Genomic DNA, 23,427 nt, shown 5'->3' with positions numbered 1-23,427 from the left:
TCAACTGTAATTTCAATCACAATACATATTTCAACAAAAAAACATAACAAAGCTTGTACAATCGTTCTTTAATTTATGCGCCTCTTAATGCTTTAAGCCATTAAGACCTGTCATGTTAGATTTTAAACACTTTAACACAGGGGTCTTCAAAGTTTTCAGGCCAAGGACCCCCTAGCTGAGAGAGATGAAGCAGGGACCCCCATATCTATTACATTGACTTGTATATTCATATTTTTTTCCCCCTCTACACCAAACCTCTTTGCCAAAAATAGCAGATCTACAAGCTCACAACGCCTCGCAGCGCAAGGCGTTGTGGGCTTGTAGATCTGCTATTTTTGGCTAAAGCTCTCCTCAGAAAAAGGATGCTAGGGTTCAAGTGGTTAATGTAAAAAACATCATATCACACAAAGATTTGGCGGACACCCTGTAGTAACTCTGAGGACCCCCTAGGGGTCCCGGACCCTCTGTTGAAGACCTCTGCTTTAACACATCTTATACTTGAGCTCATAGCACGGCACTCGGCACTAGTCGATCTGCTATATTTTTGTTTTAACAATCTTGAACATTTTTGCAAATCTTTGAATGTATGTTTTTACGTCAAATCTTTGCTTTGCCTAGACTTGAGTTTAAATGCATATATATATTTATTCAAAGATTTACGCTTTTTTTTTTATCTTCAAAAAATAGAAGATCTACAAGCTCTTCGCGCGGCACCGAGTTCCGCGCTATGAGCTTGTATATCTGCTATTTTTTGAATAGCCAAAGAAATCTTAAGTGACACAGATGCGTTCCCTGTCTTAATGCGTTAAACAACAAGAAAAGACAAGTTTTAACAAAATGTTTTGACCAAATAATAACATTGGATTTGCTTCTTCTTCTTCTTGTATCCCTCTCCACCACTTCTACCAGGCGCCTGCTTGAAGTGGTCAGAGATGGCAGCGCTGACCAGGTTTCTCCATTGTCTCTCTGAATGTCTTCTGCAGTCAAAACAATGACAAATAACTCTCAGACTGACAGTAGACATTACAGAGGTTATCTAGTATATGTCAGTCACACATGTACAACGTGAATAAGCAATCAACAAATAACTAGCACTGACAAAGTTATTTTTACCATTGATGACAGATAGAAGGCAGTGCTTTTGAAAGCTCTCTCCTGCTGTCCATGCAAGTAGAAAGGACTCATCAGGCCATTGGTGAAAAGTCTGAAACAAAAAGAAAACGTGAAGCTAAATTGCAAAAAGAAAAACGGCACACTCTGCCAACCTGCAATGAAGACAATTATGTTGATATGAAACAGAAATAATACACTAACACAGTGGAAAGTGATAAATAATACGTCCATTCTTACTTTTCTCCGACATGGGAAACTGAAATAAACAAACCATGTGACAGTCTGCCTGTGATTTAGAATGTGAGGCTATACTTTGGCTGGTGTAGATCTTAATAAACAACATTACTTGTTTTCAAGTTCAACATCATTATCTCTCCCCAATTAAACTTTTGCCAGAGTAAGATGACTTCCAAACTTTATCAAAATGTACCTTTTGGAATCCTGTGACTTTCTCCTGGGAGTTCTGATAAGATTTCCTGTTGGTGAAAGACAAGGTAATTAGGCTACATGTCATACTTGCAACATCACCATTGAGGATTACTGTTATAGTCAATTGAAAGGTGGAGTAGAGTCCAGACATTTTCTTGGCCCAGATTACGGCTTCACTGTTGGGGGAGAGAAAACCCCCATTGAAACACATTTTGCTCACTGCTACAGTCAATTGAAAGTTACCTTGTGTATTTCTGGATCTGATTTGGACCGGTGTGTAGCTTCAATGTTCTGCTGGGTGTGAAAACACATTGAAATTACACCTTCTTACACCATCAAGTCATGTATGATATATGCTGTGCTTTATCCACATTTTCATTGTGGAGTCCTAGTTTGTTCTGTTCAGGAGTAAGGCCCCCACAGTAGATGTACTGTTGTTGAAATACATAATATATTTTAATACATTTTTATTCTAATCTTCCGGCTAAACGTTCTGTTACACTCATTTTTTCTAGAGGACCTAAAGCATAGTAGTAGTAGTCCCAACGATAATACAGGCGGGTAAACAAACAAACAGAAACTGTCAAAATGTATTTAAAATGTTAATCATTCATGTACAGTCACCTTGTGCAGTTCTTCCTCTTTTACGGCTGACCGGAGTTTTGTCAAGATCTACAGCAGAAAACGAAATGAAGGAATTAGAAAAAAGGTTTTGTTTTGACATTAATACTGATACAGGCTGTAATTTCCATCTACAATATATATCGTCAGTGTCCAGCCGGGACCAGCTAACGGCATTTTCAGTTTTTTTTATTTTTTTTTCATAAATCAACGCTATTGAACCCCCTCTACATCTGTGTAATTTTTTTTTAAATAATAACATATGAAAAGTATTAAAAAGCGCCTCTGACGAAAACTCCTAACTCCATTGGACCCTCAAACTGTCCGTCAAAAACAAACAACTCCCCCCTCCTTTCAGGCTCTCAGAGAAACTCTGCTCTGTATGAGGCAGACAGGGAGAAGATTTTTCAATGCTTTTGGGAGAACATAAACTGGGAAGAGAAGAGAATGTATGTGCAAGGTTTGATAGATTTCACCCCAGTAAAGAGGAGAAGGGTGTCTTCACAAAGGTCATCTGCTCGTGTTTTCTTTTTAAATGTTAATGGACAGAGAATGAGTGTGTGCAGGAGTTTGTTTCAAACATCTCCAAGAGCTCAAGGAGATCATGCCAAAAAACTTTCACAGCTTTTATGACAATCTAAAGCACTAAGAAACATCCACCACACACACACGCAACACAACACACAACAGTGTGATAATAAAATGTTGATAGGTATATGATAGGTAAATTCAACCGTGGTTGTTATTGTTAGTGCAGTAGGCTACAGATTTGATAGGCTACAGATTCTATTTTTCATGAATGTATTTTGTATTTATATGCCATTTATTTATTGTTGGTGTGCCATGATTACTTTTGTTAAATACATGATTGAGTATTGAGGCAGAATTGTTTGTTGCACTCAACTGTAGAAGAACAACAGTGGTAACAGTTAGATCCATGGTTGTTTACAATGCATGTTAAAGTTGTTTAAGTACAGAATTCAGCTTGATCTATACTTAGTATATGAGGATGGCGCTCACCATAAATAGCTGATCTCCAAGCTCACAATGCATTGTGATGTGTTGTGAGCTTTGAGATCCATTGCCAGCTGTTCTTATCAATGATGGACCAAACCTCCTAACTCCACTTGCGCTGGATTTGTGTTTGGACAAAACTCCTAACTCCACTTGAGCTTGATTTGGGTAAAGTGGTGATAATATAATGACACATGCAAGTATCAGATAATATATAAAGTCACAATACCAAGTTTGGTGAGGCAGTATTGCTTTGTTTTAAAAATATAAGGTTTTCTTCATTTTCTGAAAAAAATATATTTTGTTTTTCATTTCCTGAACAATTACCATTTTGGATTTAGCTGGTTCCGGCCGAACAGCAGAGATACATATATTTAACATTGGGCTTAAATCAATTAACATAGCATTTAAATTTACCTGGTGTTGAGGTGTGTAGAGGGGCTGTCAAAACTGTCTTAGCTATGGGCACTGGGCAGTGATTCACCTGGGGAGGATAATTAGGCCAGATGTATATTATTGTAATGAACGAATATGACAATACTCCCAAAATAAAAAGGACAAAATAACAAACAAATCTAACAGCACAGCTCCCACCAGCATGGGGTTATCTATAGCTTTAAGCCAGTCATCAGTCACCTGTATCAAAGCAGTAGAAGTAGAGTGACCAGCTCTATAGGCATGTTGAGAATATGTTGCAAGCTTGTTTGAAACAAAACAAGCTTGAATTTGTGAATGCACCAACTTGTCCATGATTTTGCTCAAGAGCTTAAATACTTATAGGTCTAGGTATAACCTAGATATATAGGAATAACCTTAGCCTCCTTCCACATCTTTGGACATAGACCAACATCCAAACATCTATTAATAATAAGACAGATAGGAGATGCTATATTCTCAGCACTTTAACACCCATATTATCTAGACCTTACTATCATAATAGTCAGGGGATATTAGCAGAAAGATTTCCAATCTTGGAATAAATTCCTTACCAAAAAAAATCTTCACCAATGTGTTTGTAAAGGTGTCTAGTAACACATCTCACAAAGACTGAAATTCAGTTTCCCTAGGAGAATTGTTGACAGCTGCTGAAAGTTGGGGTACCCACCATTTCCCTGCATTTCCATGCAGGGCAAAAAAAATCTAATTTTAATTCTGTTTTAAGTAGCATGTGAGGGGTCAAACTAGGGTGTTTTTATGATTCTGAATCCATTGCAAGCATTTGTTTTGCACCAAAACCACTCCTTGGGCTAAAAACACAAAAAGTATACCTGGACAAGGATGGCTATGGCCGTTTTTAGCCCAAGGAGTGGTTTTGGTGCAAAACAAATGCTTGCAATGGATTCAGAATCATAAAAACACCCTAGTTTGACCCCTCACATGCTACTTAAAACTTCTCCTAGGGAAACTGAATTTCAGTCTTTGTGAGATGTGTTACTAGACACCTTTACAAACACATTGGTGAAGATTTTTTTTGGTAAGGAATTTATTCCAAGATTGGAAATCTTTCTGCTAATATCCCCTGACTATAAGGAAGAGAGCAGAGTAACTGCTCCACAAATAGTTGCAAGGAGTTGCAGTCATTGTCGTGGAATAGCCAGATAGATATAGATAAAATGTGACAAAAGTCAGCAGTTTGCCACTTCTAGACATCACCTAGATTGAGAGCTGTAAATAAATGTAAATAGGCTACTGATTGATTTAAACAATATATTCAACACATGGCCCAACTCAAGGAAAGGTTAATAATGTTGTCTTACTAGTGGTGAGAAATAGCTAGATAAATTGTTTTTAAGGCCAGTTACATGTAAAACTCACGGGGAAAAAAATTACCTGTGGTGTTTCAGCTGATAGCACCATTATTATTGTTGTTCTTTGTCGGTTTTACTGGATAAAGAAAAAAGAATACATTAATCAAACATTCCACAAGGTTCTGTAAAGGTTCTGTAAAGTCTTAACTCCAGATTAAACATTACACATATAAACGATTATTTTATTGTTAAAGTATTAAAAATTGTATTTAAACTCAAGTGATTGTACTTCGTTACGGTCCACCAGTAAAAAACATTGAATTGTGTTTGGGCAGAAGCTAGCTGGTAGCTAGTTGGCTAATGCTAACTAGTACTGTACATGACCAACTAACTATGTCAACACAAATAAACATCTCCTTCAAATAATGTATCCTTTAGCACTCACCTATGCAGTGTACTGAGTTCAGAATGAATGTTTTTTGCAATTCTGTTCTTTCTAGTCTCTTCTGTTCAGTTTTCCGCTTGCCTGTAGAACGCGTTGCTGACTTCCGTGTTGTTACGAGACCTCTCCAGGGGTTGCCACGTCTTGTGAGACCGCAAAGCAAAACCAATGTTGCCAAGTCTCGTGAAAGAAACAAGCAAAACGACCTCCAAACCCAATCTGCGGTTTACTGTAGAAAGTCTAGTGATGCGAGGTTAGCAGTTTACTGCTTGGCTTTCACTCGTTCTTCTGTATTTTATATTAGCCTATCACCATTAGTGCAAACTGCCTTTATTTGTTATATTTATACATATTAAAAATAAATATTTGCATATTATCACCATTATGCAAACTGCATTATTTCGCTGTAATAGTATTTCTAAACATATTAGCATCCTAATATGTACGTTTTCAAAAAACATGACTAAAAAATTAAATTAATTTAATGATTTAAATATGGTCTAAATCTAAACGTTGATATATAGTTTTGATTTAAACGTCTAGATCAAGGCTAAATCTAAACTATACTGTATATTGATCAATAGTGACAATAGTGAGATATAATAATTTCTGAACCTAATGTTAGCACCCTAAAATAAAGATTTTCAAACAACATGAATAAAAAATAAAAGTTTAGAAATGGTCTACATTTGAATGTTGATATATAGTTTTGATATAAACGTCTAGATCAAGGCTAAATCTAAACTATACTGTATATTGATCAATGGCTATTCAATTTATTTTGGTCCAATATTTGGAGATCAGTTATGCAACTTACAGTTGTTTTTTTTTATCAATATTTATGGAATAATTGTTTAAATTCAATCGGCTAGATTTGGTCTAGATATAGACCGAATCTAGACCATCTAATTTAGGTCTACAAAAAAACCGAACGTCTAAAAAACGACTATGGCTCACTGGGAGGGGTTAAATTCATTCTCCTGCAATGCCACAAAAATGTGGCTTGCTTGCTTCTTGCTTACAGAGATTACAGAGAGATTAAACTGAATCATAACTCACCGCCCATAATAGAGGATCTTCCTATCATAGGAGGGTACATTCACAACTAGCAGAATTAGATAGATCTCTAGACTAGAGAACTGCCGTCACATTACCTCCACGCTTTATGCAGCTGTGAGAAGCTGCTTGCGACTTCCCTGACCAATGTGACTGAGGTCCAAGTGGATTAAAGGTCCCACAGAGCCGCTGGACAGCATGCAGTGGAGGACACGCCACTGCCGTCCGCATATCGCTGGACTCCTGTATCTCCTCTTGCTCCTGGGGGTCATGGTCTTTCTGATCCATCGGCCGTGGTGGAGAGAGCTTCCCGTGGAACATTATAATAACATCGGATTCTGGCAAGATGCGGATGACTCCTCTCCTTGGGGGGAGGCAGGTCTGGAGAACTCTCTGTTAGCTAAAGCCATCCAAAGTAAAGAGGGCGGCCCAAGTGGCATGCTGTCCCCCGGGCCATACCCCTACATCATTAACGAGGCAAACAAATGTCCAAAGGGGAAAGCACAACCATTCCTGGTGTTGCTGATAACCACCCGTGTCTCTGAGGTAGAGGCACGGGACGCCATACGGCAGACGTGGGGCAATGAGAGCCTTGCTCCAGGCCAAGGAATCATCAGGCTGTTCCTGCTGGGGAAGATGAAAGGCGAGCTGGGGCGCCTACATCAGATGAACTTGGAGTCCGAGAGCCAGAGGCACCACGATATCATTCAGCAGGAGTTCTTCGATACCTACTACAACCTGACTATAAAGACACTGATGGGGATGAACTGGGTGGCCATGCATTGTCCACAGGCCAGATTTGTAATGAAAACTGACGGTGACATGTTTGTCAACACCAATTACCTCATCCACAAGCTGCTCAGACCCGAACTGAATCCTAATCCTAAGAACTACTACACAGGATGTATCTTGAGAGGCGAATCACCGATCCGAAACAAAAACGATAAGAATTACATTTCCCCGGAGCTGTACCCGGGTGATGAGTACCCCGCCTTCGGCTCCGGTTCGGGTTCCGTGTTCTCCGGAGACATGGCGGCGAAAATCTACCGAGCCTCTCTGAGCATTCGCCGCCTGCATTTGGAGGATGTGTATGTGGGGATCTGCCTGGCCGAGCTACGGATCGAGCCCACACCGCCGCCCAACGAGTTCCTGTTCAACCGCCGGCGAGTGCAATACTCCAGCTGCAAGTACAGCAACCTCATCACGTCCCATGGGTTTCAACCCAGTGAGCTGCTCAAGTACTGGCACGACCTGCAGAACAACATCTGTATCAACGCCTAGGACTGGGGACAATAACTGCTTCACCGCGGTTATGATGTGTACCGTGGGCGCAATTATTCAAATTAGATTTGATTAAGATTATGATTTTTTGCTGGTAAGTTGCAGGAGCGGATATGGTGAGCTCACCATATACACAATAGTTGTTTAGTTAAAGCAGCACTGTGTAACTTTCCTCTTCTACCCTGGATTTCAACTGGTTTCATTCGCAAGTGCTGGATTTTTTTTACCATTGATTGAGCTAAAAGAGCCGGCCTGCTTGCTCAGGGTATACATTGAATCTTGACCATCAGGTCAAAATTCGTGTCAGATCCTGTGTTTAGGTAAGACATAACCTTTGACACAATCTAAATGTCTCAATAGAAGAGCAGGGAGACAAAATACAACCACCCCAATTATATAAGTTATGTTGTATTAACATACTAAACCATACAGATTGGACAAAATTAAAATGTATTCATTAAAAAAAATGTACCCAGTGAGGCTTTAATATCACTAGGGCTGGCCTAGTGATATTAAAGTAGTGAATGAAAGCAGCCCGTACCTGCAAGTTCTTGTTTGCTGATGAAACTGTTTGTTTTGTGAAAATGTGGTTCACTTTTTATTGCTCTAAATATGATGATATAAGAGAGGTATTATGTGGTGATTTCCTTGAGTTAGATGATAATGAAAAACTGTGTTATATGTTTTGTTAAAGGAGCTTTTGTTGTGTCAGATTTTATTTGTCAAGCTTGGGAGAAAAGACAAAACACTCTGTGTAATTCTGAGATGTAATTGAATGTATTATGTGAATATATTGTAAACATGCTGTAAGCTTAAAATGGTGTCTTATAAACCCAAGATGGTCTTATTGTGTGCAGGACACGGAAATACAATTATCTATCTATCTATCTAAAAATGACTCAGCAATCCTGGTCTCGGGCGAGGACAAAATACAAGTTGTGGAAGCTCTCAGATCTGAACCCAGTCAGATCCGTACTTGGCTTTCTGATAACAAACTGTCATTACACCTTGGTAAGACAGAATCCATTCTTTTTGGGTCCAAAAATTCCCTTAGTAATGTAAATGCAAATGATTTCAAGGTCAGAGTTGACAATATAGTAATCTCAAGCAAAGAAGAGGTTACCTGTTTGGGCTGGACATTATTCTTGACAACAAACTTATAGGATCAAAAGTAAATAGAACAATATAGCTGCAAGCAGCGATAAGCGGTTTCGAGGGATAAGGCAGAGACAGGAAGAGGCAGGCAGACAGGCAGACAGTGAGTCCCTCCCTCTCTCTCTCTCCCGCTCTCCCTCTCTCCCTCTCTCCCCCTCTCTCCCTCTCCCCCTCTGTCTCTCTCTCCCTCTCCCCCTCTGTCTCTCTCTCCCTCTCTCCCTCTCCCCTCTCTCCCTCTTAAAATGCTTAAAATGTATAAAATGCATAAAATACTTAAAATGCATAACATGCTTACAATGCATACAATGCATAAAATGCTTACAATGCATAAAATGCTTACAATGCATAAAATGCATACAATGCATACAATGCTTAAAATGCATAAAATGCTTAAAATGCATAAAATGCTTAAAATGCATAAAATGCTTAAAATGTATAAAATGCATCAAATGCATAAAATGCTTAAAATGCATAAAAAGCAAAAAATGCATAAAATGCTTAAAATGCATAAAATACTTAAAATGCATACAATGCTTTAAATGCATAAAGTGCATAAAATGTATAAAATGCTTAAAATGCATAAAATGCAAAGAATGTATAAAATGCATAAAATGCTTAAAATGCATAAAATACTTAAAATGCATAATATGATTACAATGCATAAAATGCATAAAATGCTTAAAATGCATAAAATGCTTAAAATGCATACAATGCATAAAATGCTTAAAATGCATAAAATGCATACAATGCTTTAAATGCATAAAATGTATAAAATGCATAACATGCTTAAAATGCATAAAATGCAAAAAATGCATAAAATACTTAAAATGGATAAAATGATTAAAATGCATCAAATGCATAAAATGCATACAATGCTTTAAATGCATAAAATGCTTAAAATTGCTTAAAATGTATAAAATGCATAAAATGCTTAAAAAGCATAAAATGCTTAAAATGCAAAAAATAGATAAAATGCATAAAATGCTTAAAATGTATAAAATGCCAAAAATGCATAAAATACTTAAAATGCATACAATGCATAAAATGCATAAAATACTTAAAATGCATGCAATGCATACAATGCATAAAATGCCTACAATGCATACAATGCATAAAATGCCTACAATGTATAAAAATCATAAAATGCAAAAAATGCATAAAATACTTAAAATGCATAAAATGAATCAAATGAATCAAATGAATCAAATGAATCAAATGAATCAAATGAATCAAATGCATAAAATGCTTAAAATGCATAAAAAGCATAAAATGCTTAAAATGCAGAAAATGCTTAAAATGCAGAAAATGCTTAAAATGCATACAATGCTTTAAATGCATAAAGTGCATAAAATGCATAAAATGCTTAAAATGCATAAAATGCAAAGAATGTATAAAATGCTTAAAATGCATAAAATGCAAAAAATGCATAAAATACTTAAAATGCATAATATGATTACAATGCATAAACTGCTTACAATGCAAAAAATGCATAAAATGCATAAAATGCATACATGCTTAAAATGCATAAAATGCTTAAAATGCATCAAATGCATCAAATGCATAAAATGTATAAAATGCATAAAATGCTTAAAATGCTTAAAATGCATAAAATGCTTAAAATGCAAAAAATAGATAAAATGCTTAAAATGCAAAAAATGCATAAAATACTTAAAATGCATAAAATGCTTACAATGCATACAATGCATAAAATGCTTACAATGCATAAAATGCATAAAATACTTAAAATGCATACAATGCATAAAATGCTTACAATGCATAAAATGCATACAATGCTTAAAATGCATACAATCCTTAAAATGCATAAAATGCTTAAAATGCATAAAATGCATAAAATGCATAAAATGCATAAAATGCTTAAAATGCATAAAATGCATAAAACGCATAAAACGCATAAAACGCATAAAATGCTTAAAATGCATAAAATGCTTAAAATGCATGAAATAGATAAAATGCTTAAAATGCATAAAATAGATAAAATGCATGCTTAAAATGCTTAAAATAGATAAAATGCATGCATAAAATAGATAAAATGCTTAAAATGCATAAAATGCATACAATGCTTAAAATGCATAAAATGCTTAAAATGCATCAAATGCATAAAATGCATAAAATGCTTAAAATGCATAAAATGCATACAATGCTTAAAATGCATAAAATGCTTTAAATGCATAAAATGCATAAAATGCATAAAATGCTTAAAATGCATAAAATGTATAAAATGCAAAAAATGTATAAAAATCATAAAATGCTTAAAATGCAAAAAATGCATAAAATACTTAAAATGCATAAAATGATTAAAATGCATCAAATGAATCAAATGCATAAAATGCTTAAAATGCATAAAATGCTTAAAATGCATACAATGCTTTAAATGCATGAAGTGCATAAAATGCTTAAAATGCTTAAAATGCATAAAATGTATAAAATGCATAAAATGCTTAAAATGCATAAAATGTATAAAATGCATGAAATGTATAAAATGCATAAATTGCTTAAAATGCTTAAAATGCATAAAATGCATGCTTAAAATGCTTAAAATAGATAAAATGCATGCTTAAAATGCTTAAAATGCATAAAATACTTAAAATGCATAAAATAGATAAAATGCATAAAATGCTTAAAATGCTTAAAATGCATAAAATGCATACAATGCTTAAAATGCATAAAATGCTTAAAATGCATCAAATGCATAAAATGCATAAAATGCTTAAAATGCATAAAATGCATACAATGCTTAAAATGCATAAAATGCTTAAAATGCATAAAATGTATAAAATGCAAAAAATGTATAAAAATCATAAAATGCTTAAAATGCAAAAAATGCATAAAATACTTAAAATGCATAAAATGATTAAAATGCATCAAATGAATCAAATGCATAAAATGCTTAAAATGCATAAAAAGCTAAAAATGCATAAAATGCTTAAAATGCATAAAATGCTTAAAATGCATACAATGCTTTAAATGCATGAAGTGCATAAAATGCATAAAATGCTTAAAATGTATAAAATGCATAAAATGCTTAAAATGCTTAAAATGCATAAAATGTATAAAATGCATGAAATGTATAAAATGCATAAATTGCATAAAATGCTTAAAATGCATAAAATACATAAAATGCATACAATGCTTAAAATGCATAAAATGCTTAAAATGCATAAAATGCTTAAAATGCATAACATGCTTAAAATGCATAAAATAGATAAAATGCATAAAAGGCATAAAATGCTTAAAATGCATAAAATGCATAAAATGCTTAAAATGTATAAAATGCAAAAAATGTATAAAATGCATAAAATGCTTAAAATGCATAAAATGCAAAAAATGCATAAAATACTTAAAATGCATAAAATGATTACAATGCATAAAATGCATAAAATGCTTACAATGCATAAAATGCATGAAACCTATAAAATGCATGAAATGGATACAATGCTTAAAATGCATAAAATGCTTCAAATGCATCAAATGCATAAAATGCTTAAAATGTATAAAATGCATAAAATGCTTAAAATGCATAAAATGCTTAAAATGCATAAAATGCATAAAATGCTTAAAATGCGTAAAATGCTTAAAATGCATAAAATAGATAAAATCCATAAAATGCTTAAAATGCTTAAAATGTATAAAATGCATAAAATGCATACAATGCTTAAAATGCATAAAATGCTTTAAATGCATCAAATGCATCAAATGCTTAAAATGTATAAAATGCTTAAAATGCATAAAATAGATAAAATCCATAAAATGCTTAAAATGTATAAAATGCTTAAAATGTATAAAATGCATACCATGCTTAAAATGCATCAAATGCATAAAATGCATAAAATGCATAAAATGCTTAAAATGCTTAAAATGTATAAAATGCTTAAAATGCATAAAATGCATAAAATGCTTAAAATGCTTAAAATGCTTAAAATGCATAAAATGCTTAAAATGCTTAAAATGCTTAAAATGCATAAAATGCTTAAAAAGGGGCCCCCAGAAATCTGTTTCCTTTCAAAACGATGCGTAGCTATGGCCGCAGTACTGACTGAGCTATTGGATAGACAGGACGCTAACTACTCTAGATCACTGGTTCACAAAACATTTACCAATAAAGTTTTTTTTTTTTGTGTCCTCGGAATGGAAACTAGTGAAAATAGTCGATCTACAAGCTCACAATGCGTTGCTATCTAAAAAGGTGTGAGATTGTAGATCGGCTATTTTCAGAAGAAAGTATGTCATACATAAAAAACAACTACTCTCAAAAGCATTTCATGTTATTGTTTAAAAATTGTACATGTCTGAATTAACAGGGTCATGTTATGTACAATGCAATTTAAATGTAAACTGTGATGAGTGGGGTTTGAACTGTGGACCTCCGGTACATGAGGCTAACACTCTACTGATCAAGCTATTCAATCCACAGTCTTAATCAGTGAAAAAGGAGAATCCAACAAAACAAAACAAAAGAGGGAATGAAGTACATCATACATTGAAAATAACTACTCTCAATAAGCGTTTCATTTAACAATTGCACGTTTATTCATTGATACAGTCATGTTGTGTGCAATGCAATTGAGATGAAGTCTGCATGAGGTGGGATTTGAACCGGCAACCCTGTGGTTTCAAGGAAGATGATTAAGCCATTAGACCAACAGACCTGAACTGGTGAAAAGGAGCTCACAGATTTGACGCACTTTCACGCAAATTGCTCAGAAATCCTGGATTAAAATGTTTTTCAAACTGGACAGACTTGCGGTTAGACAGTGTAAAGGATAAGGATAATTCCTTTAACAGGTCCGTTCATGAAAGGCCTTGCGGCCTTGTTTCCAATGAGGGCCTGTGAGCAATTAGGGGTTAAGAGTCTTGCTCAGGGACACATTTCATTTCATCGACACATTTGCTGGCCTGGCCTGGAATCGTACCTGGGGCAACCAGGGCCTATGGCTCCCTAGGCGGGCTCACTAACCACTCAGCTATGGCCGCAGTACGGACTGAGCTATTGGATAGACAGGATGCTAACTACTCTAGATTACTGGTTCACAAAACATTTACCAATAAAGTTTTTTTTTTTTTTGTCCTCGGAATGGAAACTAGTGAAAATAGTCGATCTACAAGCTCACAATGCGTTGCTATCTAAAAAGGTGTGAGATTGTAGATCGGCTATTTTCAGAAGAAAGTATGTCATACATAAAAAACAACTACTCTCAAAAGCATTTCATGTTATTGTTTAAAAATTGCACATGTCTGAATTAACAGGGTCATGTTATGTACAATGCAATTTAAATGTAAACTGTGATGAGTGAGGTTTGAACTGTGGACCTCCGGTACATGAGGCTAACACTGAACTGATCAAGCTATTCAATCCACAGCCTTAATCAGTGAAAAAGGAGGATCCAACAAAACAAAACAAAAGAGGGAATGAAATACGTCATACAGTACATTGAAAATAACTACTCTCAATAAGCGTTTCATTTAACAATTGCAAGTTTATTCATTGATACAGTCATGTTGTGTGCAATGCAATTGAGATGAAGTCTGCATGAGGTGGGATTTGAACCGGCGACCCTATGGTTTCAAGGTAGATGATTAAGCCATTGTACTAACAGACTAACAGACCTGAACTGGTGAAAAGGGAGTTCACACAAATGACACACTTTCACGCAAATTGCTCCGAAATCCTGGGTTTAAATGTTTTTCAAACTGCTCTAAATTGCAGACAATCTAAGGGCGGAGCTTACTGGACAAAGTGATAGATGTGTTCCTCATGAGTCAAGGCACATGTGTAAGCATGTTTAATGGCTGTCGGCCAAACGAGGCATGACTTTTGCCTGTTTAAAGTTTGCATTTAAAAAAAAATGCTATAGCGCCCCCCTTTGACCAATTGGAGTAAGATTGGTTTCAGTGATACTTGGAATGACCCTCTACAATATTGCAAAGTTTCAAAGAAATGTGAGTCTGCATGTATGTGTTAGGGGCAGACGAATAATTTTCATAAAACTGCAATATTCATTGGCTCATAAAAGCTTAACGTTTTCACTTATGGAAAATCCGCTTGCTCACGTCTGTCGGTATAGGTCCAAAGTTCATGTGTAAAACGTTTCGTGCAGATTGCTCAAAAATCCCAGGAGGAGTTTGATTTTAACTGTTTTTCATATAATTGGAAATGGTGGGAGATCTAAAGGTCAGAGGTCAAAAGTCAGAGCGTGAAAGTTGTTAGGCATGAGGAGACGCATGTGTGTATCGAAGTGTCATGGATGTGGGTCAAACAGGGCATGAGTTGTACCTGTTCAAAGTCAATTGAGTAAAATAGCGCCACCCTTTGGCCGATAGTCGTGAGTTTCGTTTCTTCGCCGTTTGGCATAGCCCTCTACCATATTGCCGAGTTTCGTAAAAAGTGACCACGCGGTTAGGCCAGAACTGCCAAAAACGGCGGAAGAATAGTGAAAGGCAAGAGATGCAATAAGGCTTCGAGAGCCTGATAGGCCTCGAAACCTTAATAAATCTTGATTCTGCCATAAGTCTTTTTTTTTCTTCTCCAAAATGAGTTCCAATATACAACTGATTTCAGTAAAGCAAGGTGGAAAGCAAGGCAAGACAAGTTTATTTGTATAGCACATTTCAACAACAAGGACATTACACCCATTTGTCTTTACATAAAACATTAAGCAAAATAAACCCATTATAAAATGACATTTGAATTCAGTAAAAAGTAAGAAAAAATTTAAACACCTATCCTTAATAAGAAACACCTATTCAAGACACAGAGCAAAATACACAAGGACTTTTGAATAAGATAAAAAATAATAAAACAGAAAGCAGGCCACATTTAAGATGTAAAAGGGGATAGGTTTTAATCGTATCAGCTAAAATATGTCTGGATTATAGAAATAAATGTCAAAGTAATCAGTCGATGGGTCCTCTGTGACGGCGTTTTCAATGTGTTGGTTATGTATTTGCATTATGCGCCCGCCATCGTTTCCTCCAGCAAAGGTGGCTGTGAACACGGAAGTTGGTCGCTTGTGACTTATCTGGAGTTTACCTTTTTATCTATGGCCTGGACTGAACGGGCATCCAGGCCCTCTGGAAAGACGGTTAACTGAATTCTCATAAGACTTGTTCCAGTTTTCAGGACAAAACTCTGCAATGGTAAATACCGTACAAAGGAGAGTATTAGAAATAGTGAATTGCTCCTGAGATTATGATAATGATGGTGATGATTATAATTCTTTTTTTTATCTTATTTAGATGCAAACAAATACATTGTTAGTCAAATAAATGAATGAACCTTCAATGAAGTATATGTTTTTAATTATTTTCATTTTTTTTTGGTCTTTGTCATGTTCTTGTGTATAATTGTCATAGATGTAATACATTATACTTTACAATGCATTATAATCATTGTTACAACTCATTATAGTGTTATAAGGCACTATAAGAGGTCATTTAGTGGTTTAAGTGAAGTAAAAAGAATGACATTCCTGGAGTTGTAGGCAGAACATTTTGTGTGTTGTTCTTGATTAGATTTGATGCTTTTTTTTTACTTTACTTGAAGCCCACAATGACAACTGACAATGACAAATGCATTAAAAAATGATCATGATCCTGGTCAAAAGTAGACTTCATAGTGACCAGTACTTATATACTTGACCTTACAAGTCATTATGAAATTCTCATAATCAGTTATGATTATAAAAACATAGATAAAAACATAATGAGTAATTATGAGTGTTTATAACTGTAATTATGCAGTGTTACTGTATAAACAGATTATAATACATACATACTTGACCTTGTATGTAATTATAAAATTGTTTATAATGTGTTATGATTTTTGAGAGTATGCAAAGAATGGCCCTTGATTTTTGATGATCAAGTATTTATGGGTGTCTATACATGTAACTGTAATTACTGTAAACAGCATTATAAGCAGATTATAATGCTTTATAAGTATGTTTATAATACGTGAATAATATTAAAGGATATCTACCATCTCCCTTGTAGTGGAATGGTGGTGGTGTTACGAAATTGAGACATTCAGCTTGATCCCTGGTTCTTTGAATGAAGTATTCATTCAGTTGTCCCTGCAAACCTCAAGAAGAAAAAACAAACATCACAAAATTCACTATCTACAAGTTTCCAGCGGAGCGTGGGCGTCAGTTCCCGCAGAAACGGGTTGATAAAAAAAACATTTGGTGATACATTCACATTCTCATTTTAGAGGATAGATCAAGAATCAAGAGATTACACATCTAAATACTCAGTGGTGGAAAAAGTACTCAAATGTTTTACTTAAGTAAAAGTATCAATACAGCAATGTAGAAGTACTCCGTTACAAGTATAAGTCCGGAATTCAAAACTTACTTGAGTAAAAGTACAAAAGTATTGGCATCAAAATGTACTTAAAGTACCAAAAGTAAAAGTACTCATTGTGCAGAATGTCAAGTTAAAAATGTATTAAAATCTTTTGAAAATGGCAGATCTACAAGCTCACAATGTGTCATGAGCTTGTAGATCGGCTATTTTCAAATGGTTGAAATGTATATAGGGCTGAAGTGGTTAATGTATGTTTTGTAATAATAATCAAAATCTACAGTAACTAGTAACTAGAGTTTTCAAATAAATGTAGTGGAGTAAAAGTACAATATTTGGATCTGAGACCTAGTGGAGTAGAAGTACTATACTTAAGCACAGTACTTAAGTACTGTACTTAGTACTTGGTACTACTGTAAGTTACTTTCCACCGCTGCAAACACTGAACACATCAGAACACTTCTGCTTACCATATACAAGAAGATAATCGAGAGGTGGGTAGTTAGGAACAAAAGCTTTTGCGGTCAGCACAAGGCATTCGTTGCAGGCCTTCAGAAACCGGATTTGTGCCGAAGCGTTGAACCCTACACAAGCAAGACAAGTGTGCTCAGTGGTGGAAAAAGTACTTGCATTTTTTACTTAAGTAAAAGTATCAATGCAATGTAGAAATTCTCATCATTATAAGTTTTCTTTTTTTTAAAGAGCAGATCTACAAGCTCATTGTGAGCTTGTAGATCGGCGATTTTCAAATGGCCAAAATGTATAGGGCTGAAGTTGTTACTGTGTGTTTTGTAATAATATAATAATAATCAAAATCTACAAAGTAACTAGCAACTAAAGTTTTCACGAGATGTAGTGGAGTAGAAGTTAAAGTGAAAATACTCCAGTAAAGTAAGAATACCTCAAAAGTGTACTTAAGTACAGTAGTTGAGTACATGTGCTAGTTACTTTCCACCCCTGCTAATCCTCATCCTCTTACTATAATGTGTTACAGGTACTTTATGTTATAGCTATCAACATTATTCACTCCTCCATTGAAGGTAGGATTTGCTGTCAAGGTTTAAAGACAAACAATGCATTATGTCATGTTGTTGGCAGGGATAGGGATCTTACAAACTACAGTGTACTTTGCAGTTTTGTCTTGTTACAATCATTTGTTTTGCATAGGCATTTAAAAATGCAGAATATGTGAACTACATTTCACTATGGTCTGGTTTTCATCACTGTTTATGAAAGGTTTGTCACACACACACACACACACACACACACACACACACACACACACACACACACACACACACACACACACACACACACACACACACACACACACACACACTTGCTACCATTAACTTACCAGGTAAGTTAAGGTAGAGTGTATTGTTTCTTAGGGTCATGTTATGGAAATGATGGTAGACACACCATATTGTCTTATTTCTGCAAGATAAACACACATACATATGATGTAGTAGCAGTATTATTTGAGCATTACGGGTCAGTTAATGTACAGTGAATATACTAGCTGACATATTGGAGTCCAGTAATTCATTACGATGGTGCAAATATCTATTTTGATCAGGTTTGTGCATTTCTGTAGACTATGTTTTTAGGATAAAAAATAAAAAGCATCAAAAGTTCTCCTATAATGGAGTCAATAGCAACTCCATCTTAGTATGCAAATCTTTTTCTATGCCAAATAATAATTATGTTTAATACTGCTCTTTACGTGAAATAAAACCTGTGGTTCTCTACCTTTTCCGGATCAGGGCCCACATGAAAATCATGAAAGTGTTTGCGGCCCACCCCTCAGGTTGGGTGGTCAGGTGGGTGGGCCGCATGCATTTTCAGAGCACGTTTATATTAACGATCAATCAATTGATTGTGTTCCATCTTGGATCAATGGAACTAACGTAGTATACTTTAAGCTCCTACATACAGAATGGGTATCAGAATGAAAGCACATTTCTTTCAAGGTTTTAAAGAAAAAAGTACCATCAAAATAGCATTTTTTTAAAATACAAAAATGTATAATTCATAGCAGATTCATCATTTAAATTAAAAATTATAATTTGAAAGTCATATTATCATTAAAATCATAGTGTTTTGCGAATGATTTGGAAGGAAGGCCCACTTGTGATACCCTCGCGGCCCACCACAGGTTGAACATCACTGGAATAAACAGTTAATAATAGTTTTCACTCACTCAGGCAGAAGCAACAGGTGAGACATAGTAAGGTTGACTGTCCCCGTGTTGGCGTCATTGTAGAACTCTGCCCAGGAGCTCTTGGCTTCGGTCAAGGCATACTTATCAATGGAGTCAGTGGAGTAGGCTTCCTGGAGAATCCACCTCCCAAGGAAGAGCTGCACAAAAGTCATTCATTTTCAGGGGGCTTTAAAGCTGCAATCCGGAACTTAACCCATAAAGACCCGAGGACCCGATTCTACAAATGCCTTCTAAATCAGTAGTTCTCACACAGTTGTCTCTATCATCTTTTAAAGAAACAAATGACCAGTTATAGTGACTTATAATGACAGGGTAATGCATTTAAACAGTGATTGCAATGCATCATAGGGGTGATTATAAAGCATTATAACATGATTATAATGTCTTGATGAGAATTAACAGGGGATGCATAGAAAGTGTCATTATACAATGGCTTATAATGTATTATGATTGCATTATGAGTATTTATAACTGTAATTATACAGTGTTATATGCCTATCACAATGCATTTATACTTGACCTTATAAGTCGTTATAGAATACGTTATAATGTGTTATGATTGAATATTTATGAGTTCTTATAACTATAATTATACATTGCTATATAGCAGATTATAATGCATTACAAGTATGTTTATAATGCATTGTAGACATGGTATGCATAGCAAGTGTTACCATGGTCTGCCTACCTGGTTCTCAACCTCTGTTGTGTTGAGGGTCTTCAGCAGATTACGACAGCGTCTACGAGTTGGTGTTGTTGTTGGTAATGGTGGTGGTTGTGGTGGTGGGTAGAATTGTTGGGTAGGACTTTTCTGCTGTTCCTCCCCATTGAAACTCCTCACCAGGAGTGTCACAAGAATGGCTCCGCACGCTACAAGGATCCTATAGAACACTGTTCAGGAACATGACCTCGGAACTTGGGTAATACTAGTATGAACTCAAAACTACATACTGTAGTGTTGCTGCCGGGTGGAAACCTAGCTCAAAAACTAGCAGATCTGCGAGCTCAAAACACGTCAGATCGTGACGTGTTTTGAGCTTGCAGATCGGCTAGTTTTGCTACTTTTGTTTAACACAGCAGTATGACGAAGTGGGGTATTATTGAAAAAACGTAAAAAGGTTAAAATATGGAGATTTAGGTTTCGACCCGACAGCAACGATAAGTTTCACAGTCCACACTATTTAATTTGGAATATTAATCATCTTGATCACACACAGAAAGACCTCTGTGTTAATGTATCAATGTATCAATGTATAACTCCAATGTATTATCCTTATCCTATCCTAACTCTGAGTATACAAATGCATTTAGTCTCTGTCGGGTGGAAACCTCATATGTCCAAAACTGTTACTTTTCAGGATTAAAGTAAAAAAATAGCACAAGAAGCAGATCCACAAGCTCGAAACGCGTCACTTCACGCCACGTTTCAAGCTTGCAGATCTGCGACTTTTTGTGTGACGCTGTAGTACGATCCAAGTAGGGGCGTTAATTTACGAAGGAAATACAAAGAGTAAAAATATGGAAATAGGAGGTTTCTTTGTTACATTTGTACGCTCTCACAGTTAAATTAATGCAATAAACTAATGTACTTTTTTCAATCAAAAGACAGTAAAAAAAAAATTGGGATACAATGTAAGAAGAAGATGGCAAAGCACTTCCTTGACAGATGTCTTCTCAGGGAAGGTTTCGTCACCGGTCACAAACTTGTCATTCTCAGGGGAACGAACCCGACTGCTGAACCACTGGCGGAGGTTGAGACGGGCCATCGCCCATCAGCGTTCTTCAGCTGACCCACAAGTTTAAAGGCTGCTCAGGTGATGTTCTGTGACAAGAATAAAAGGAAAAAGTCGTTAAATTCTAGGTATCAGCATGCAGCATTTATACCAACATAAGAAGTAGGCTAATCTCTTAGCAAAAGGTCTACAGTATCTGTCGGTACAATTGTTAGTATCATTTACCTTAACCCTACGAAAGAGCAGCAATGTTAGATTATGTAAGAAATGTGACGAGAAATAAAATATTACTCATTGTTACTAGCTAAGCAACACACGAGAAGAAATATGATTATATTTAAGATAGCAAAGTAACTCCATAAATTGTGTAGCAGTCATAAAAGAAAGAAAGTTAGTTACCGCAAAAGTGCAGTCCACAGGTCTGTGTGTAGAATGTCCCTAATGCAAAAATGTCCCAGTAATTATACAATCTCAACTTCTCCAAAAGTGTATTAATCCTCACCACATCTACCAAAAGGTTGCATTCATCCGGATTGCAACACATTATCAAAAAGTCCCTCCATTTGAGTGTGGAACAGTTTGCCACACACTTTTAGCAAATCACAGTAACGGTTAAATACGTTGGTTTTTCATTCCAAGCTTCCTCTATTCAATGATGGAAGAAGTACTCACATGTTTTACTTAAGTGAATGTATCAATATGGCAATGTAGAAATACTCTGTTACAAAATGCACTTGGTTAATGTACAAAAAGTATTGGGATCAAAATATACTTAAAGTACCAAAAAGTACTTGAGTGGTTTTCACATTTAAAGATGTTCAAAAATAGCAGATGTACAAGCTTGCAACGCGGCACAAAGTGATGAGCTGTGAGCTTGTATATCTGCTATTTTTGAATAGCCAACGCAAAAATCTAAAATGACACGGATTTTAATGGGTTAAATATTCAGACGTATAGGACATTCAATAAGATGCCAGTATAAACACATTTTAGTGTGTCTAGTATAGAACAGAGAGGATGGTAATGTTTACCCAGATGTCTGTGTGGCAATACACTAATAGAAAATGAGTAAAATTCACTGGGGATCCAATTTAATCCAATTTCTTAAGCTATCTTGATACAAGAAGCATATTAATACAATATGTGAAGCGACATTTTGTATCTGAACCAAAGAAGGTATTTGCTGGTCAAAAATGATTACAAAGTATAGATGAGTATAGACATTTATTTATTGCAATCTAACAAAAACTAATAATCATAAATCTAGATTCTGCCATACATCTTTTTTTTTCTTCTTCAAAATTAGTTCCAATATACAACTGATTTCAGTAAAGCAAGGTGGAAGAAGGCAAGCCTATTTGTATAGCACATTTAAACAAGGCAATTCAATTTGTCTTTACATTAAGCGAAAGAAACCCATTATAAAATGACATTTGAATTCAGTAAAAAGGAAGAAAAAAGTTAAACACCTATCTCCTTAATAAGAAACACCTATTCAAGACAATATACACAATATACTTTTGAATACAATAAAAATAATAAAATAAGTAAAAATACAAAAATAAAACAGAAGGCAGGCTACATTTAAACAAAGATGTAAAAGGAGGATATAGGGTAATCATATCAGATAAAATATGTCTCGATTATAGAAATAAATGTCAAAGTAATCAGTCGATGGGTCCTCTGTGACAGCGTCTAAGATGTGTTGGTTATGTATATGCATTTTGCGCCCACCATCGTTTCCTCCAGCAAAGGTGGCTGTGAACAGGGAAGTTGGTCGCTTGTGACTTATCGGTCAGCGCAAGGCATTCATTGCAGTCCTTCAAAAAACGGATTTGTGCTGAAGAGTTGAACTCTACAGTAGCAAGACAAGTATTGTCAGTGGTGGAAAAAGTACTCAAATTTTTTACTTAAGTATCAATACTGCAATATAGAAATACTCTGTTACAAGTAAAAGTCCGGAATTCAAAGTTCACTTGAGTAAAAGTACAAAAGTATGGGCATCAAAATGTACAAGTACCAAAAGTAAAAGTAGGCTACTCATTATGCAGAATGTCTTTAAAAAATATCTTTAACAGATCTACAAGCTCACAATTGTCGCGTCTCGACGCATTGTGAGCAGATCGGCTAGACGAAATTGTATGGGGCTGAAGTGGTTACTGTATGTTTTGTAATAATAATCAAAATCTACAAAGTAACTAGAAATTTAAGTTTTCAAATAATTGTAGTGGCGTAAAAGTACAATATTTGCCTCTGAGATGTAGTGGAGTAAAAGTAGTGAAAATGAGAAAA

The 23,427-nt window shown here is 35.3% G+C and overlaps 2 protein-coding genes and 1 long non-coding RNA gene across 5 annotated transcripts; 1 reads left to right on the top strand and 2 right to left on the bottom strand.

Moving 5' to 3' along the window:
- Positions 1-740: 740 nt before the first annotated feature.
- On the bottom strand, positions 741-5,512 carry LOC308077968. 2 transcript variants are annotated; one of them, XR_013932478.1, is made up of 8 exons: positions 5,371-5,512; positions 5,008-5,061; positions 3,595-3,661; positions 2,167-2,214; positions 1,786-1,836; positions 1,544-1,589; positions 1,114-1,204; positions 741-977 (listed from the first exon to the last, which is right to left on the bottom strand). It is a non-coding gene; the product is annotated as an uncharacterized lncRNA (long non-coding RNA). The 2 variants fall into 2 exon arrangements; XR_013932479.1 differs by having other exon boundaries at positions 1,786-1,833.
- A 904-nt stretch (positions 5,513-6,416) lies between these two features.
- On the top strand, positions 6,417-8,536 carry LOC308078715 (beta-1,3-galactosyltransferase 2-like). Its single transcript, XM_080420015.1, has 2 exons — positions 6,417-8,024; positions 8,073-8,536. The coding sequence occupies exon 1, from the start codon at positions 6,622-6,624 to the stop codon at positions 7,702-7,704; it is 1,083 nt and encodes a 360-aa protein (XP_080276141.1). The 5' UTR covers positions 6,417-6,621; the 3' UTR covers positions 7,705-8,024; positions 8,073-8,536.
- Positions 8,537-15,451: 6,915 nt separating this feature from the next.
- LOC308077694 (uncharacterized protein) lies at positions 15,452-21,560 on the bottom strand. Of its 2 annotated transcripts, none has more exons than XM_080418554.1 (8): positions 21,535-21,560; positions 21,032-21,224; positions 20,091-20,283; positions 19,382-19,539; positions 18,536-18,615; positions 17,637-17,762; positions 16,856-16,957; positions 15,452-16,006 (listed from the first exon to the last, which is right to left on the bottom strand). In XM_080418554.1, the coding sequence occupies exons 2-8, from the start codon at positions 21,166-21,168 to the stop codon at positions 15,912-15,914; spliced, it is 891 nt and encodes a 296-aa protein (XP_080274680.1). In that variant the 5' UTR covers positions 21,169-21,224; positions 21,535-21,560; the 3' UTR covers positions 15,452-15,911. The 2 variants fall into 2 exon arrangements, with proteins under 2 accessions (XP_080274680.1, XP_080274681.1); XM_080418555.1 differs by having other exon boundaries at positions 17,649-17,762.
- Between the last annotated feature and the right edge of the window lie 1,867 nt (positions 21,561-23,427).

Source organism: Gymnoscopelus braueri (genome assembly GCF_963280865.1).
Source record: "Gymnoscopelus braueri genome assembly, chromosome: 22".
In the NCBI taxonomy this organism is placed as follows: domain Eukaryota; kingdom Metazoa; phylum Chordata; class Actinopteri; order Myctophiformes; family Myctophidae; genus Gymnoscopelus; species Gymnoscopelus braueri.
Note: the sequence above shows the minus strand (reverse complement) of the source record. Positions and strands in the feature narration are given on the sequence as shown.